Raw genomic sequence first — 19,023 nt, forward strand, 5'->3', positions numbered from 1 at the left:
GTACTGTAAAGGTTATCGCTTGGGCAATGTAGGTGCAGTCAGACAGCTCTAAGGAACATAGGCTAATTGAATTTTACGTAAAATTTCTGGTTTAGGTGTATTAAGTGAGTTTGCTGCCTATAATCGTTATTTTAAATGTTGGCATTTTTACTCTCAGGTCTTTAATTTTGATCCTGGAGCTGCTGTGAAGCAGAGAACTGCTGAAGATGTTAAAGCGGACGAAGATGTCACCAAACTATGCATACATAAAAGGAAAATTATTGCTGTGGCTACACTTCATAAAAGCATGGAAGCACCACATCCTTCACTAGTTCTAACTAGTCCTGGTGGTGGAACAAGTGAGTAAAATCATGCAGAATCATTTAATTAGCTAATTTTTAAAATATATCATTACTATATAAAAACACCCTCAAAAGTCTTATATATATCTATGAGTACAATAGTAAACAGATTCAAGGAACAAGTGGAGGTAGTAATTCGAGAGATGTAGGTAGATTGAAAATGAGTCTAAAAAGCAGGTCATCCCAGACTAAGAGCATGATTTTCTTGGAAAAGACAGCAGATTGTTCTAGACGAAGAAAATACATTAGCTCTCTTCTTTTGGAACTGTAGTAATATGTCTGATATTCTGTCACATGGGAAATTAGAGAAGCAGAATAAAGTGATTATAAAGGGATTAGAATGTGGCTAAGGACTGGGCTAAATGGGAAATTGTATTGCAAGGCAGAATATATAGCAAGAGAAGATCTCCACTGTAATTTCTCAAGGATTATTTTTGGGGACCAACCTGGATTAGCATTTTAATTATCCACATCAACAAAAAATGAGGTAATTTGTTGATGGATGAAGTTGACAGGTATTATCAAAACAAGAGAAGATCAAAACATGTTGAAAAACTAGGGGATCATTGAGACCTGGAGTGAAAGAAAAGGTGTCGCAACAAATCCTGTTAATTGTAAGGTTATTCACCTGGGGACTAGTGAAAAAAGCTATTAGCTGTAAATTATTGAGAAAGAAGCCCTAGATATAGTAGCTGATCAAAGATGCCTGTGAGCAGTACCAGGTGGCAGTATGATGGTGCAGATCGATGTGACTCTAAGAGAGAGAAGTATAAATGCCATTGCATGCTTACTGCCTCCCTGCGCCCCTGTGCTCGCTAGCGGCACGCAAGCTGAAATAGAGCAGAGGATCTTCTCTTAGTGAACTGCAAAACCTGTTTTATGGAAGTCATCTAAAAGTGTTTAGCTTGTTCAACCTGGCAAAATGGTGGCTGAAAGGAGATACGATTGCTGTCGATAAAGGCATCGGGAGAATCAGAAAATAAAGCTACTTAAGCTAAAGCACAAAGTTAGCACTGAAAGAAACAGCTACAAAAAGTTGCATAGAAACTTAAACTGAAAATTAGGTACTGTCTAAGGATTACAAGAAAAGGTTCGGAAGTAGTCTCACAAATCAAAATGGTTAGGACAAAGGAGTGAAGGTTACTTTTAAGACAGAGCTTGGTGAGTTTGTGGTTATATACTCTGATGCATGCAACTTCTGGGAAATGGCCCTGGATAATCCGAGAGATCTTTTGCACCCCTGTATTGCTGTAATAATAGCTGACTAATTGCTAACCACTCTGTAGCTTGTCTTCAAAGTGGAAAATTTTAAGAGTATAAAAATAAAGAATACATTTCAGATACGAACAGCACGTAGCGTTGTCTATGTAGTACTGATGTGCTCTTGCATTTTCAAATTGCTGTTTATGATTTTAAAGCTTTGGTTAAATTGTTTTTTTGCAGTGTAATTTTTTTTAAAATGCACAGTACAATTTCCCAAATTACTATGCATTTTCCTTATTAATTCTTTTGTATTCTTTATTAGTAGTACTTAAATTACATTTCTGTTTTCAAAAAATTAGCAAAATGAAGGAGGTAAAACCAGCTAAATATTAAAGAGACAAGTCACATTTATGTGCTCTTACCTTCTCTGTTGATCAGAATTTTCTGTGCTAAGCAAAGAAGAAAATTTCCCAATAAATTGCCTTGTCATTTATGCACGCTTACATTTGCTTAGGTCCAGCCTTCAAGGTGAGGCTTCTTGTACATATTTCAGTTTGCAGTTCAGTCTTGAGATTTGTCCCCTAAATGAGACTTTGGTTGTATTTTGGGAAGGGTAATATGTTTGTTTCTGTCGTGATGTAGCTGGTTGAGCAAATAGGATGAAGGCAGGATTGTCAGTGCCATCTGTCTCCTATGGCCAGGCAGAAGGAAAGAAGGGAACTGGGTTCTTGTGAGTAGAGGAATTTAAAGGCATCTCTGAATTCATTTGAACATGAAATCTTTAGCTCGTTACTCAAGTTTAAGTTTGCGTATTCAGAGGCTGCATGCCAAGAATGCATTCATTTTCCTTTACTGAGCCCGCACTGCAAGCTGAGTTACAAATTCCCAGAGCAGCAAAACTGGCAGAAAGTCCACCAGACTTGGTGCTGCTTGGGATGGTATTCTTAAAGTAAAACATTGAAAAAAATATTTTTTTAAATAAAACTGATATGGGTGGGCAGAAAAGGAAAGTGGTCTTGTGCTTGTAGGAAAGTCTAGTCTCAAAACTGAGGTTTACAGGAAATTTTTCCATTGTAGAGGCGTTCATATGTCTGCATATGCAAATATCCCCAAGGTCTTTATCCTGAAAACAAACATATAAGGTAGAGCCCCTTCTTAAATTTAGCATCTTCACCGCAAGCAAAGCTTGTTGCAGAAGCTGCAGGAAAAGCTTTAATTCAGTAAAGTCATACAGGACATGATATAATGTATGTCCTCACCTTTTTAGCAAAGCAGTTCTCAGGAACAGATTAACTCAGAGGACTGGAACTCGGTGCCTGTGGTGCCAGCGAGTGATGCGGAGCCTCCAGAGAAGCTGCATCCTGCCTTGCACAGCCATGGTCTCTTAGGTCCCTGCAATTAAGTGCTTGGCTGAATAGAAATCTGGGCCACAGTCGTATGGCACGGCTCCCCATTCATCCTCGTCAGGGACAGCATTTGGGGCAGGACCCTTTTCTCTGTAGGGCACGGAGAAATTAGTCTAAACCCTTGTTGGGCTTTGTTCCTCCTGTACTCAATAGATGGTGCCAGAGGCTCCTTTTCCCTGCGACGGTGATAGTCTGCTCCTCCTGCCAGCCCTTCTAGCTGTAGCCAAAGTGGTGATGCTGGAGAATCAGGAGTAGGATGCTGGAGATGATGGATAGAGGGAAAAGACAAAAGGGGGGAAAAAAAAAAACTTTCAGGAATTGATGTTTCAGAAGGACCGTGCTAAAATCTGTTTGTGTAGGTAGCAAGTGTGCTTGAAACCTAAGAAACACAAGATGTAAAGGTCTCCATATTTATGCAGTCTTTATATGGGATATGGAGTTAAGGTCTATACAACTGCACTATGTAGTAAGGTAGCACGCACCATGCCAGCAACTACTTGGTGATTCAGGTATTATTTCTGTTGAGGCAAAAGTTTAGCCAAAAGGCTTTCCAGCTTTTACGAATATTTTCACACACAGTAGTTTTGCACTGAAATGTGTGATATTGATTTCAAAACAGTAACTGTTGTGTTTTTAATATCAGGTGCAACTCCAGTAGTTCCTACTCGAGCAGCAACTCCGAGATCAATGAGGAATAAATCACATGAAGGAATTACAAATTCTGTGATGCCAGAATGTAAGACTCCTTTCAAGTTGATGATAGGGGCATCTAATGCCATGGGTAGGCTTTATGTGCAAGAAATGGCTGGAAGCCAGCAACAAGAACTTCATTCTGTCTATCCTAGGCAGAGATTGGGTAGTAATGAACTCGGACAGAAGTCTCCGTATCGTGGCAGTCATGGTGGGATGCCCAGTCCAGCTTCATCAGGATCACAGATATACGGAGATGGCTCAATCTCTCCTAGGACTGACCCACTTGGAAGCCCTGATGTTTTCACAAGGAACAATCCCAATTTTCATGGAGCGCCCAACTCTAGTCCTATTCACATGAACAGGACACCTCTATCTCCACCATCAGTAATGCTACATGGTTCTCCCATACAGTCATCCTGCGCAATGGCTGGAAGGACTAATATACCTCTTTCCCCAACCTTGACCACAAAAAGCCCAGTAATGAAAAAACCTATGTGTAATTTTTCAACTGGTATGGAAATACCACGAGCAATGTTTCACCATAAACCGCCCCAAGGTCCACCCCCACCTCCTCCACCGCCTTCTTGTGCTCTTCAGAAAAAGCCATTAACATCAGAAAAGGATCCACTTGGCATACTTGACCCTATTCCTAGCAAACCAGTGAATCAGAATCCTGTTATCATTAACCCAACTACTTTCCATTCAAACGTCCACTCTCAGGTACCCGTGATGAATGTAAGCATGCCTCCTGCTGTCGTCCCTTTGCCAAGTAATCTTCCTTTGCCAACTGTAAAACCTGGTCACATGAACCATGGAAGTCATGTTCAAAGAGTTCAGCATTCTGCTTCAACTTCCCTCTCTCCTTCACCAGTGACATCCCCAGTTCATATGATGGGATCCGGGATTGGAAGGATCGAGGCTTCTCCCCAAAGATCGCGTTCTTCTTCCACATCATCAGATCATGGAAATTTCTTGCTGCCTCCAGTAGGACCACAGTCATCCTGTAGTGGTATTAAAGTTCCTCCCAGGTCCCCAAGGTCAACAATAGGGTCACCGAGACCATCTATGCCATCTAGCCCTTCCACCAAGCATGATGGACTTAATCAATACAAGGACATCCCCAACCCATTAATTGCTGGAATGAGTAATGTATTAAATCCTCCAAACAATGCAGTTTTTTCTACTGCATCGGCTGGAAGTGGTTCCTTGAAGAGTCAGCCTGGTTTGCTGGGAATGCCTTTAAATCAGATCTTGAACCAGCACAATGCTGCCTCTTTTCCAGCAAGTAGTTTACTCTCAGCAGCAGCCAAAGCACAGCTAGCAAATCAAAATAAACTTGCTGGTAACAACAATAACAGCAGTAGCAATTCTGGACCTGTTGCCAGCGGTGGCAACAACGAAGGACATAGCACTTTAAATACCATGTTCCCTCCTGCTGCCAACGTGCTTCTACCAACGACTGAAGGGCAAAGTGGCCGAGCAGCACTGAGAGATAAATTGATGTCTCAGCAAAAAGATCCTCTGAGAAAAAGAAAGCAGCCGACCGCCACGGTGTTGAGTTTGCTGAGACAGTCTCAGCTGGACAGTTCCGGAGTTTCCAAAGCTGGATCTGATTTGATAAGAAAGCAAAGTCAGAGCTCCTTTCCCATCAGTTCTATGTCCCAGCTACTTCAGTCCATGAGTTGTCAAAGCTCTCACATGAGCAGCAATAGTACCACCAGTTGTGGGAGCTCAAATACTGCTTTGCCTTGCTCTGGTAACCAGATGCATTTTGCAGACACCAGTATGAACTCTGGCAGTCTCCAGAACTCGCTGGCACAGAGTTTACCCTTGCGAGGGGACGGTGTGCACTGCCAGAACACAAACACTAACTTTGTCCACGGTACTAGCCCGGGCACAACCAACCATCTTGCAGGTTTAATAAATCAGATGCAGGCTAGCGGGAACTGTGGGATGCTCAGTCAGTCAGGAATGGCTTTAGGAAATTCGTTACATCCGAACCCACCTCAGTCGAGAATCCAGGCATCCTCCACTCCAGTGATACCAAACAGCATTGTTAGCAGCTGTAATCAAACAAGTCCTGAAGCAGGTACGTTTCCTTCTAAAAGGATACCCCTATGTTTGACTGCTTGGAAATATATGATGACTATTTTTACATGGGTTCCTTTTATGTATCTACTTTTTAAATTTGAGTTTACCAATATACCAATATGAAGAGTCTGCCTATTTCATGCTGATATCCAGAAACTCAAAAATAAAGCAAATGAGAAAAAAACAGTGGTAGACTAAAATACCTCTCCCTTTTCCTGAACAAAATCATCTTGGCCTCCTTCCTGTGACAATTCTTGCTTTTATTAACTTCCACACACTCTGCATAAATACAATCCATGCACTTTTGTACATACCCAGACCTCAGCTTTTGTCACTTGCCCAAATAAATTGGGGGATTTTTTCGCAGCATGCCCTGCTACTTCAACCCTAGAATGCAATGGCTCACCTGGCAGCCTATGTCCAGGCTATACGTGTGTTCTTTACTGCTTGCATTAAAGAGTTGGTGCTATCAGAGATTGGAGCAGATAGTAGGAGTACAAAAGTTTACAAAATAACCCTTTTCAGGGACAGCACGGGGGGAGTGCCAAGTCTGTGTTTGCTTTTATCATGATAATTTTACTAAGGTGGTAATTAAGTGGTTGAATAAACTGTATATTCAGTTGGAAGAGTGTAGAGAGATTTCCTGGTTTATTCATCAGTGAAGACTTGGAGAGGAAACAGGTATGCTGCTGTTACTATCTCCGTGCTGTTTAAAGATGAAAGGGAGACAGCTCAAAAATTTATATTTCATTTAACTACTGCTGGTTGAGCAAAGTATGCCTTTTTGAAAGATGGTACTATGTTAATTTCTTAAGCAGAAAGAAAACCTTTCATTTGGTATTTCAGTCTTTCCAGCTTGGTTAAGTTTCAAAGCGAGTGTTTGATACCGTCATAGCTAAACTACATCAGCTCAAACGAAAGTGACTGTAAGCGTGCAAGCGGTCTCTCTCATTAACCCAAGAAAGAACCTGATATGGATTCCTGAGCTTCCTTCAAGAGAGCTGTTTATTCTTTAAAATACAGAACAGAATTATATAAAAACTGAATTATATACAAATAATTTTCTAATATTATGCTGGTCACAGTTTCTGATGACTTTTAAGGATTTCTCTCCATTCCTGGGGAAAAAAGGCATTTTTTTTCCTTAGCTATATTGGTGCTTTGTGTCGCAAGCAGCTACGAATCCTTGCATGGCTGTTTTGCCTTGTCATGCTGACAAAGAGGAGTATTTCCTGATACAGCCTGTCTCTTCTGAGACTTTGTACTCTCTTCTGAACAGAACAAAGGTCTGGTTTTGCCTTAGGAGCTTGCTTCCCTGTCCCACTAAGCATACTACAAAATGCCTTTAGCAGGAACTCTTTGGGTTTCCGCCTCTGTTGAGTTCAGTGGGGGCCAGTGGTACGTATGGGTTCTTCTGACTTGTCACTGTCCACACAGCTGAAGAAAGCTGTGAAGTTGTTGCGGCATTGGACTACATTAAGAGATCAGAAAAGACTGAATGTTAGTTGAGATAAGAGCCTGTGCGCCAGCGGTTACCATCGAGAAGCTGAGCAGTAGCAATTCACCCCGTGTGGGGTAAGGGTTGAAAAGGTTCAAGATTCCTGTACGATATTCAGACTGGAACCAATTAACAGAAGTTTTACATGACATAAAGGTTATCAATCAAATGTTGCTTAAAGACTATTAAAGTGGGCTTCTAAGATTGAGAATCCAAGTTCATCCCCATGCGGGATCTTCTTGTTCCTGCTCGGTCACTTTGACCCAGCCCTACGCTGTAGCCGTGCCCTGCTTTGGTATGGTGGTAGCTGGGACCACTCGTGAAGGCTGCCTTGGGGTTGCTGGCATGGCTTGTCCTCATTCCTGTGTTAGTTAATCAGAGTCTTTGCTTGTATTGCCTGTCCTTGTCTTCAGGCAAGCTGAATTTCTTCCCAAGAAGACAAACGTTTCTATGAGGGAGAACCAATAGTAGTATCAGCTCTCCAACTCCTGTGGGACAGCAGCAACAGGACAAATCTGTGCATGTGTCAAAGCCCCATGAAGAAAGGGTTCGACCTAAACAGCCAATTCAGTTCTCATCAATAGAGGAACAGTAATATGTATGTAACCCCACCTGGGAACTTCTGTTCTGCTGTGGTATTTCTACAGAATGGTATTTCTAATACCCTGGAGATAACGGATGGAATTATAGCAATATAATTATAGGGCCTTAAACGGACACTTTTTTTCTTATCTAAATGAGAAATGGTAGTTCTGTGTAGGCAAAGACTAGAAAGATTTGAATACATTCTGTTCCTCAATACTGAAGGGGTTTATTTCTGTAGTTTTGATGCTTGCAAAATACACACAACCTGCATTTAATTATTTTATTAAATATCCATGATGGCTAGAAGCCTAGAGACCTGTTCTTTAAGATGAAATTTCAGATTCTGTTATCTTTGTGTTATTCCCAGGGGCAAGGCCCTAAAACAGTGCATAAACCTTCATCCAGCCTCCTGCCTGAGTCGTCACAGCAGCATGGGGCTCAGGCGTAAGGTTTAAATCTAAACCATAGCTGGGAAAATCCAGATAGGAACATTTTGTTGTATTTGCAGGAGAATGGAAGCGTTCTTTCCATGCAACGAGTGTGAAATGTTGAGTATTTTGCATTAATAATAACCTTTAAAAATAGAAGTTAGTTACCAGCCTGCGTTCAGTTAGGTAGACAAACCTGATGAGAGTTATACGCTGAATTATTCTGTACAGCGGCACAGGGGGTTGGTCCTTTTGGTGGATGGAGCTGAGCAGCGTCAAACATGCGTGTGAACCGCGCTTCCAAGAGCAGCGTAGCTGAGTAAGATGTCTTCAGGAAACTCTTGTGTTCATGTTTGAGTTTGTGGCTTTTTTTTTTTTTTTTTTTTGCTTTGTTTTTAAGTATTTTAATTGCTAAATCTGTTTTCTGTTTCTGTGCCAGCATTCAGAATAGCTACTAATCAGAAAATAGTTCCTGAGAGGAAAAATACTGAGAATCACCACAATTAGATAGCTGGTTATTGCCTAAGCTTTTAATTATATTTTAACCACATGGACCAAGTTTTATTATTCTAGCTTTTGTTTTCTTCTTCCACAGATAATATCTTTCGTTTCCAGGTAATTTTCAGTATGAGTGTGATGGAATTAAAAATTAATAAATACAAAAAATAAAAATTTCTATTTATGCAGTAGAAGGCTTTTGCAGTTTTCTAAGTTTGAGCCCTTGAAAACCAGTTATGCTCAATTAATTTTTATTAACAATTTCAGTCTCTCAGTTCCATAGTATCTGGGTTACAAACACTGTTTAATAACAGCTGTCTTACAGGAAGAGCTAGCAGCAGGTCTGTATAGATTATTTAGGGCCATTCCTTTGAAAAGAGTCCATTTTCTGCCAGGAGACTGGGTTCTAGACTCATTTTTTCTGATGAGTGGTGTTAATATTTCTGTTAACCTTTGACGCTGTATTCCTCATTAATCAAGCCCTCAGACTTCTGATGCAAACTGAAGGTAGAATCCAGTTTGCCAGTTTGGCCGCTTTAAGATTTATTCATTGAGCCACTTGGCCTCTCTTTGGATTTGTCTGTTCTTTTTGTAAAATGGGACTGCGTCACTGTGTGATATATTTTATTGTAGAGTCTGGTTCATTTATTTTTTTCTTGCTGTTAGAATGTGCCGTTAGTCCAGAAGTTCACCGTGTAGAAAAGCTGTGTGTGTGTTGAACATTCAACATGCAAATCCTGCTAAGAATGCGACATGCATAAATGATGGGATAGATGAAAACAAGTGAAAAATATTTGGGAGTAAAGGCGATATACAGCTGATAAGGGAAATCAAGGGAACTAATATAATAACCGTAGCAAATAGAAATAAAGATGATAAGTTGTCTCAAATATCAGAACATCAGAAATATGAGAAACTCTGGGTCTGGAAGTTTAACAGCAACAAATAAAGGGCAGATTTGGCAAACAAAGGCTATATCCCTTCCATAGACTCAGAACAGTAATTTTTACTGGTGAAATTTACAGAATAGAAAATAGTAAAATATGATTAAATAGGGAGGAGCGCACAGGGCCAATACCAATCAGTGAGGAGCTTCTATCCCACTCAAACAGAGTTTATTTTAATACAGCCAAGTACAGTGTAATATAACTGGGAATGGAACATTGCCTTGGAAAACAGTGACTCAGAGAAGGGGTTTAGGAGGCTTTGATTTAATAGACATAATGCAAACTGTCAGATCAGTGATGCTGAAAAAAAAAAAAAAAAAAAAACCAAAACAGAAAGAGAAGCTGGGTGGATCCTTGGAAACATAAAAATGGGAATATGCCGTGGAGGTGGGGATGCTCCTGGCGCTGTGTATACTTGAGAAAACCGGAGTTAGGATGTGGGGTTCTGGCTAGTGGTCACTCCTCGTGAAAGGTGCAGAAGTACTAGAGATTTCAGAGGAGGGCCACAAAATTGATACGGGCGGTCGTCGATCAGACCCCGGGATGTAAGCCCAGAGGCAACGTCAGCACTCTTGTCTACAGAAGATCCTGAAGTCAGGCTCACCTCCCCCACTGTGAGCTTGTCAGCGGGCCAGATGGCAGGGAGTCGAGCTGGGTGCGAGGTATTCCAGCACTTGGGAATGCCCTGGGATCTGCTTCTTCAAAGAAGGAGCCAAGGAATAGTATCTCTTCCTATAAGTATTTATACTTGGGCAGTATCTGAAAAGGTGGAAGGCTGAATTGTTGGCAACCATTTGATGACAACTTCCAGTGGCTGAGAGCTGGTAAATTCAGCATCAAAGAAACAAGTGGTTTCCTTTTTGTGAGAACAGTAAACATTGAAGGACTCTAGCAGAGGATGTGTTGAGTATATGACCAGGAAGAGTCTTAAAGAAATTTCACAACCCAAGTGTGCATAGGATCGTTCTGACTTGATGATCTTAAAGGTCTTTTCCAACCTATATGATTCTGTGATTCTGTGAATGATGATGATGGTTGCTCCTGACCTTAGCGTCTGCTCAGCTCGGTTCCCCTCGTACTCCCCCAGTACGGACCCGTGGGTGGCACGGAGATCTGCTCTGCTTTCACACTGACTGCTCAGAACACTTACCTCTCTGTGTTAGCCATTATAATGTAACCTCATTATGAGGATTTAATCCCAATATAACCTAAAGGACTCAAGAAAGTTGGCTAGATCTAGTCAAAGTGCAGCGATCAGGGATTGCTTTCCCTTTGCAGAATCAGAAACTATCTTGTTGATAATCATATTACAGCTCAGAGAAAAATTCCCTTCAAATCAGACTGGCCTTTGGTTTTTTCTTCTTCAGCAGTATGGGGTATGATCGTCGGGACATGTCCCACTTCCTTGCCATTTGTAAAGTTTGGTTTTCTCTTGCTTTTTGCCTGTAGCACAAAGCTATGTCTCCTGAGGAATGAATTGCTTTAGTCTGACTAAAGGATTTGTCCTTAATCTAGGTGAAAAATGCTGATCTGTGCTATGAACAGTACTGCTTCAGATTTTAATTTCTGTGAACATGGGGGGTTTTTTGGTGGTTTGGGGTAAGTATTCTCCCTTATCTTCTGGGAGAGCTGTGAATGTAAATGCTTTAGATGGAAAGGAATGATGCTGCAGTCACATCCGTATTTTGATGATGTGAGGAGCCTAAAGCATAAAGTGTTACATGAATAAAAGGTTAAATGTTCTATTGGATGTAGTGGTAGTCACCAACATAACGCAGGCCCTTGCTTCTCTGGAAACGGTCTTTCCTATGCATCAAAGAAGATGGGGTATTTTAGAATATATCACATTAAACATGTACAAAGTGGCATATTCTAGTATGCGAGCATCTGGATTTGCTCCCCACAATTACTTTTATATATCATGGAATTACAAAATCAGTAGAACTTTTTGACTTTAAATTCAGAAGAGCATCCAGCTGGCATCCTTTATGGGCCTTGTTATGTCTGAGAAAAGTTTCTTATTAAACTTAAATAACCCCTAGCAGGATGCCAGCCAGCTACTCTTCTAATTATAAAGCCAATTGAAATGTTCTATTGATTTTGGGTTCCGGTGTTTATATAAACGTACAGAGGGACTTTTCTCAGGGGGCGGGGGAACTATAAGGAATCACTGTTATTTAAAATCTGGCACTACTTTTCAACATTCTACCCTATTTTCTTTTCTTACTATTTTGGGGAGACAAAAGTGATTATTTTCCTATTCAAATGAGAACTGTAAAGAATGGAGAAAATGTTCTACGTGAAGACTAAGATTTCCAAGTATGAGACATGTATGGAAGGTCCAGTCTGCTCCCTATCCTGCCATTGAAATGAATATTCTCAGTGATTTGCTCTTTTTAACTCTTGATAGAAGATGTATGCACAAAACCACTCATTCTCTGAATATAAAGGAATCACTGACTTAGTAGGCATCAGCAATTAGGTAAAACTTAATGGTTAACATGATAGACTTTCATGTAGTCGGTCTAAACATACTTGCTACCATGAGGTTCACAATAGAGGGAAAATTTGGAAGTGGAATAGATTTTTCTTTTCAAATTACCTCTATTTATGAATGCTTATTGTTAGCAAGTGCTAGCAAATTGGAAAAACTTAGGAATCAGCTCAATCTCAGTTAACTCGGTTGTTTAGTACAGGGAGCTGAAATGAGTAAGCCTCTAATTTTAGTAGAAGTGGAAAAAGGAAATGTAGGAATAATTTAGTTATAGCTATATCAGACATGTTACGCGGGTTGAGTTTTGGTGAGTGAAGATCAGGAATGGTAATATTAAGTGAGCGCTGGCTTGTCGAGGGTTATGATGGGAGGGATCACGTACCGCTTCTCCCGCACCCTGGGAGATACACGTGCTCCGAGTGCGAGGCTCTTTCGTGAAAGGCGCGCAGTTACATAGACCTCCACATTGCCACCACATCCTTCATCCTTGTCTTTGAACTTGATACTGTCAATGTATATTAGCTATACTCTGAATTCACCTGCTGTTTGGGGCCCATCAGGCACTGCCGTACCCAGTTTGTGAATCGCAGTGGCGTTACCTCCGAGATAAATACCAAGATTAAAAGTTCAGCTCTGCTGAGCTCTGCTTACTGAGCACATCGCTTGCTTAGACACACAGCTTGAGTTTTTATTGTGTTGTTTTGTTTCTTATAATTTGAATTTGCTGGTAACTCACAGTCTTTTAGTTAACCGGACTCTTACCTGGTTAGTGTTTTAACTGCCATACATTTTTCTAGGAATTCATATTAATAAAAGTTAGAGGATTTGTAAAAAATAATAATAAAATAATGCAGAAGGATGATTCTCATTTTATTAAAGCTATGATTGAAGAAAAACTGAATTAATTATATGAGATTTCCCATACGTATTTAGCTGTCCACATCTGCTGAAAATACTCTTAAGCAGAACCACTGGGCAACTCCAAAACTTGCTAGAGGGTGGAGTGGGGACTATTGAAAGAAGTAATGCTTTTTATTGAATTTTTAGTTTCCCAAATTTGCAATAAAACGTTTTACCTCATCTGCAATGCATCTCCCACAACTGTGAATGAGGGAACGATAGAGGACGAGATCAGACTAAGTGCCAACACTGAGTAAATACTGAAAGACTGTTCCTTCATTTGTATGCTGTTGGCTTGACAGTTTTTTACTAGAAGACTGCTTCTGCTTTCTGCTAACAGCTAAGCACATAAGAATAGTTTTCCCAAAGTAATTTTAAAAACAGCAGTGATGGTAAAATGCAGAAGTTGGAAGAGATGGGGCAAGGAGAAGAGCCAAGACTGAAATTCAGTCAGGTATTTTTTTAAAAAAAAAAAGGCGAATTTTAAGGATTTCTGTTGTCCTAGAAACTGCTTTGGGCTTTTTGCCCTTCCCCCAAAATTTTGACAGACTCATTCTTGGCTAAGTCACTTGTCAGAAGATGCAGAGGCTGCATGCTGTAGTCTTCAGTGATTTTCATCCTTAAAATAATCTGTTAAAGCAAGAGTTTGAAAAACACTATTAAGAACGGGGCCAACATTACAGCTGTTCGGTTGTAAGTAAAAAAAAAAAAAAAGATCATGCAGCGTTATGCCATTGGTAGTCATAGTAATACACTCAGCTGCTACAGTGATAAGCGTGGTATTATGGATAGGCAGTTACATCTGTTTCACAGAAAAGCACATTCTGTGCGGATGGAGTATTGTATATGAGGGGAGACCGTGTTTTTAACTGGTTCTGCTGGGCCGAGAAGGATGTTTTATTTACTGGTCCATTGTTCGTGATTTCTCTTTGTCTCAAGGGAGTGCGCAATCTCGATAAGGAGAACAACCGACAGTAGTTTGAGGTTAACTGCTAAATTATGGTTTCTTCAGAATTGAAAGCACTGTAATATGTGATACCAGATAAATATCTTAAATGTTTTCCATTCCAAAAAGAAAATGGGGAATATAATTATAAAAATGTATAGCTCTTGGTTCTAAGTTTGTAGGTAAGTGATGGAATACGTAGTTAAAGCAAGAACGGGTTGTCTCAAATTTTTAAGGAATATGAGGTCGTATCACTTCCATCAGCGATTATACTTCTGTGAAAGTTAAGCCTCTTAACATTGCTAATTTGACAATATTGCCACTGATGCAAACTATGTGTTCATATCTCTAAGTTGATATTAATTCTTATTTCATATTAGTATTGCAGTAGCTTCTGGAGCGTGGACTGGTGACCCTGTGCGGTAGAAGTTGCACAACCCATTTGAGATATAGTAGTACTTACAATGCCTAAGTGATCTTTTGTACTTTCACACCTTCATCATCTCAGGGTAAGGTATGCAGTGAAACTTTCCTCTCTCCACTCTCGCTGGATCTTTTGGAAAGGCTCTTGCAGATTTCTTCTGAAAAAGCTCCTGAGTTTTACCCTAGGAGAGGTTGGAAGTGGTGGAGGTTTTTAGCAAGAACCTCATTACATGACCAAGGAGTTGAATGTGAGTTTCTGACAAGGGTTTCAAAAACCTAAAATGTTCTAAATTTAAAAAGCAATAAAGAAAATAGAAAATAAAGCTAGCTGCATTTGTATTGAATATGCATAAAAGTAAGAATTGAGAAAGTGGTATGTGTAACATTTATTTGTGTTCAACTCTTAAAACATTTTAGATATTAATTCCTATTGAGCAAGTTCTGCATTTTCGGTTTCCTAAGTACTTAATACACCTGTCTTATCTGTTATTTTTACTCTACAAATTCCAGCAAAGTACTGTTGAGACTATTGAAATATTAGAATACATAATGGATAGTTTCTTATAGAGAAATGTGTTGTAAAATAGTATTTCCATTGTAATTTTCTAATTGGTATGTTTAACTGCAATTTTTTAGGAAAATACATATATAGTTAACGTTCTTTAATTTGGTAGAAGTACTTTTAGTATCCCTGAAGACTACAAGAGTTTGCTTTTGGTTTGAATTGTCTGGTTTATAAGGAAGCTGAGCATTATTCACAGTGTGTGAAGTCATTACTGTTCCTACGTATTTTACGCTGACACAATTCTTCTTCCGCTACAGAAATGTTATATGGGTTTTGACTCTTTGCTTTTGTTTAGTTTGAAATCAATAGCTCATACCCCAACTTCTCTTTCTGAGGATAGCCATTGAAGCTTCCTGTCCAAGTCTTCATATTGTTCAAATCTTAATAGCGTTTAAAAACCAGGACTCCAAACAAGATAGAGCTCTGGCTATATCCTACCATCCCAATAGTGTATGCGTACATATGTGTTCCTGTCTTTTCATGGTAGGCCACTGCTGAGGTATGAATAATAAATATCTTCCACTCTAATTTCTTTATTTTAAGTGAGCAGGAGAGTGAATCTTCCTGAACACAAACTGATTTCATAATGCTCATTATTTTACTGCATCTATTTAAGAATACCTGTCGAGCAGTACTTCAAAAAAAGCAACGCAGATAAAATCCACACAGGAAAATAAACCCGCTTTCAAAAGAAAACAAAATAAAAATGCTCATAAATAAAATACTACAGCCCACAAAGTAATCATTTAAAAAATGTATATCCTATTCAATTTCCATTTATTTACTCCCAAAACATTTATTTGACCCTCTAAGAGAACAATAGATCAACTTTTTCAGCATTCTGGACATTTCTTCTTCTAACTGCATTACAAAGACGGTTCCTTTTTCTCAATAACTGGCAAAAGAACTTTTGGCAGATGTCTGCGTCTGCAGGAGCTGCAAGCCGGTGTTCATCTTAGGCTTTTATGGCTTTTAGCCTAACTCCTTCATCTTTTTTTCATTCTACTTTTACTCTTAAGAGCTCCTGATTATTAAGGACTGTTGTTTACTGAGCTAACGTGTACGATGCCTTGGGTTTCCAGGATTCAAAATACCATGTTTTTATGAAACTTGGAATCAAACTTGTGATTTCCTTTGAGCTTTCAACTCTCATTTGCATTTCTCATCAAAAACCTCCTAACTGTCATCTTGGAGCCTGGATACAGTAATAAGGAACCGATTCATGGTGGAGTTTTGGGTGAGCTAAGGCACTGTCGAAACTCTTTGGTGCTGCGGTGCATCTTCTTTTCTGCTGGCTGTCATCCTTCTCCAGGCCTGAAGGAAATGCGAGTGGTCAGAACCGCAGTCCTGCTTTCCTTGCAGCACTGCTGGCCAAGGCAGCTTGTTTGCGTAGGGATCTTTTTTCAGCTGGCATCCACCATCGGGTTTCCACTGTCATCCTGCCCTCTTTGAAAATTCTGATAAATACAATGTGTGGGTCTAGATACCACTTTGAAGAAAAGACAGGCCTCAAAGGACATCCAGAGTCAGTTCCAGATCGCTGCTGCTATGCTTTGGTGCTGCTGCCTGATTTGAAAGGACGGGCCTCTTAGTAGGACTTCTTCTCTTGTACTTGCAGTGTAGCTTATACCGTTGCTTTGATGAGGCACGTTACGTGTGTCCGTGCCGTTTCAGAGAACTCTTCACATCTTCACGCTGCCGATGCTGGGCATCGCTTTCTTCTCATTGCACCTGGTCTCCTCGTGAGTCAAAAAGACAGGACTGCTTCACGTTCGTCCTGGATCTTGGAGATTTCATTTTGAAACTGGGGAAGGACAGTTCAGAGGGCTCTCCCAGGGCTCTCGTGGTCCTCCCAGAGGAAGATGGAATTCTGCACCTTGTTGATGCAGCGCTGTCAATCACAAATATGGAAATTGTACATGTTTTGTAAAGGGGAAAAAGTAATTCCGATTTTGTCTTTTGGATTGGGGCCAAACATTCAGAAGATGTCTAGCAGCACTATATTTTAATGAGAATGGGTGTGCATGCATTTCTTCATCTGGAATATTGACTTGTTGGAGATGGTATTTTGGAAGAGATCCAGAAATCATGTTCTGGCAATTCATCTGTTGCTGGAGATAGATTTGTCCCAGAATGCAGTTGCAAATATTGTATTAATAACTACCCAATTCAGGACTTTTCTACACCAATTCCTATTGTGTCTTTCTGTGAGGCAGGTTTAACAGAAGCTGGGGAAGAATATTTGCCTGGTTTTTCTTTTCCTACTGAAGCCTGGCTGCTCATTGCCTCTTCAACTCCCAAACTTCTCAAGTCTGGATTGAAATAAGGACACATTTTCTTCCTCCTACTCAGAATCCATCAAGATTTTTTTTTCCCCAGTAGCAATTAATTAATTGCCTAATTAATCTGGAGAAAGAGAAGTGTTGAATGTGCTCTAGACCTCTCAAGTTAGATCTCCAGAAGCGGTGTTTGACAGGGGATAGAAATCAGAGCAGTGTTTGAGAAAAACCTAGCAACAATTTTGTAAGTTTGAGATTTACTCCACACCAGATACTCTTCCATGTGGTCGTTTGGAATGGAAAACAGGATCATAAATAAATTAGAAACAGAGATTAGGTCCACTTGAAAATACCAAAATTAGGTTTTATACTCATGAGAGCTCTATATATAGAATAGTTGCTTCATGTCTGAATTAAAAATCTATCCATGTGCTGCTTAACACATTGAATGTGATTTCTACTAGCGAGGGAAGCCTTTCTTAGCTACCAAGAAAAAAGCTTGTATATCTGTCTTTCCCCTATTGCAGGAGTAAAGAGTTTCCAAAAAAATACTGCCTGAAACGAACTCATGCTTAGAAAGTCCACTGTATCAGACTATTCCTACAGGTCAGGCTAAGCTGATGGTAGCCTGCTTTTATCTATACGACAGTAAGGTTTTGTGTGGAAGGTCATTTACAAGTGGGAGGAATGCCATCTGAAGGTGTTCGGGTAGTACCTGGTCCATCTTAAACTAGATTACAACTTGAGAGACTAACGTTAAGCGTGTCTCGAAGTGCAGCGACAAGAGTTTTGCTTCAGTGAGCAATTTTTCAACCAATATTATTTAAGAGGCCCTATGTATTTTTAAGTATGGTAGGCATCCATCTTGTGTCATTTGAGTGGTACAGCTGATTCTTCTGTTAAAACTATATAGGAATGACTTTGTAATGGTATTTCTTAAATCTGTAGCTTGGTCTTTGGGACTTTTCCTAACATTTCAATCCTTGGAGTGTCAGTTCTGGATACTGCTTTAAACAAAACAAAACAATTTGGAAATTTCCTTTTTTGTGAGCAAACAGGTACCTGAGAGTTAATAATGTGTATCGCTGTGGGCTCTGTAACATACGGATCCATTACAAGCCTGGCATGAGAGTTTGAAACTATTAGAAGCGGGTGTGTTTTCTTTTCTCTGGTGAAACAAAAAGAATTTGCTTTTAGCCACAAAGATTGTAAGACTTTTCTAAAAATGCAGTTTAAAATATTTCAGAGATCAGTAAAAAAAGGAGGATGTGCAGTTATATTTTAGTTTAGGTTCTCTGGGATTTGTGTAATTGAATTTGAGTAGCCAGAGTTTACGGTTGTGTGTTAAAAATAAATAGTAAACATACACGTTGAATTTAATTTTATGTTATGCTGCTCATTTGTGTGAACTATGTTTTACTATTGGCTTATTTACAAAAATAGCAAAATACTAAAAGGAAAAAAAAGTGCACGCACATGAAAAATCTTTTTAACCTGTCATCTCAGTAGGTCATGTATGCCTCGATGTGTAAACACGTGCTTGAGAGAATCTTTCTTTCTTCTGTTATGTTCCATTTTGGAGGCATTGCCAGAGGTGGCTTCTCTCCAGAATTGGGTAACCAGTAGTAGGACAGATACGTTAGCAGAAAACAAACTCGCTTGCCATAGCTGTGGTTTTCATTCATCTCTACCAATAGGTCTGTGGTTACTAGCTTCATCTTAGTTT

At 39.8% G+C, this 19,023-nt stretch overlaps 1 protein-coding gene across 13 annotated transcripts in view; it reads left to right on the forward strand.

The window, feature by feature from the left end:
* MBD5 (methyl-CpG binding domain protein 5) overlaps positions 1-19,023 on the forward strand; it is a 171,709-nt gene that overhangs the window by 104,453 nt on the left and 48,233 nt on the right. For all 13 annotated transcript variants that reach the window (XR_012777168.1, XR_012777167.1, XM_075512225.1 and 10 more), the window contains 2 exons: positions 158-338; positions 3,594-5,732. Coding sequence is in view for 11 of the 13 variants with exons in the window: in XM_075512225.1 (XP_075368340.1) it covers positions 158-338; positions 3,594-5,732 (2,320 nt within the window). In the remaining 2 variants the exon portion in view is untranslated. The remainder of the gene's footprint in view (positions 1-157; positions 339-3,593; positions 5,733-19,023) is intronic.

This window comes from Mycteria americana, chromosome 9 (genome assembly GCF_035582795.1).
Source record: "Mycteria americana isolate JAX WOST 10 ecotype Jacksonville Zoo and Gardens chromosome 9, USCA_MyAme_1.0, whole genome shotgun sequence".
Lineage (NCBI taxonomy): Eukaryota > Metazoa > Chordata > Aves > Ciconiiformes > Ciconiidae > Mycteria > Mycteria americana.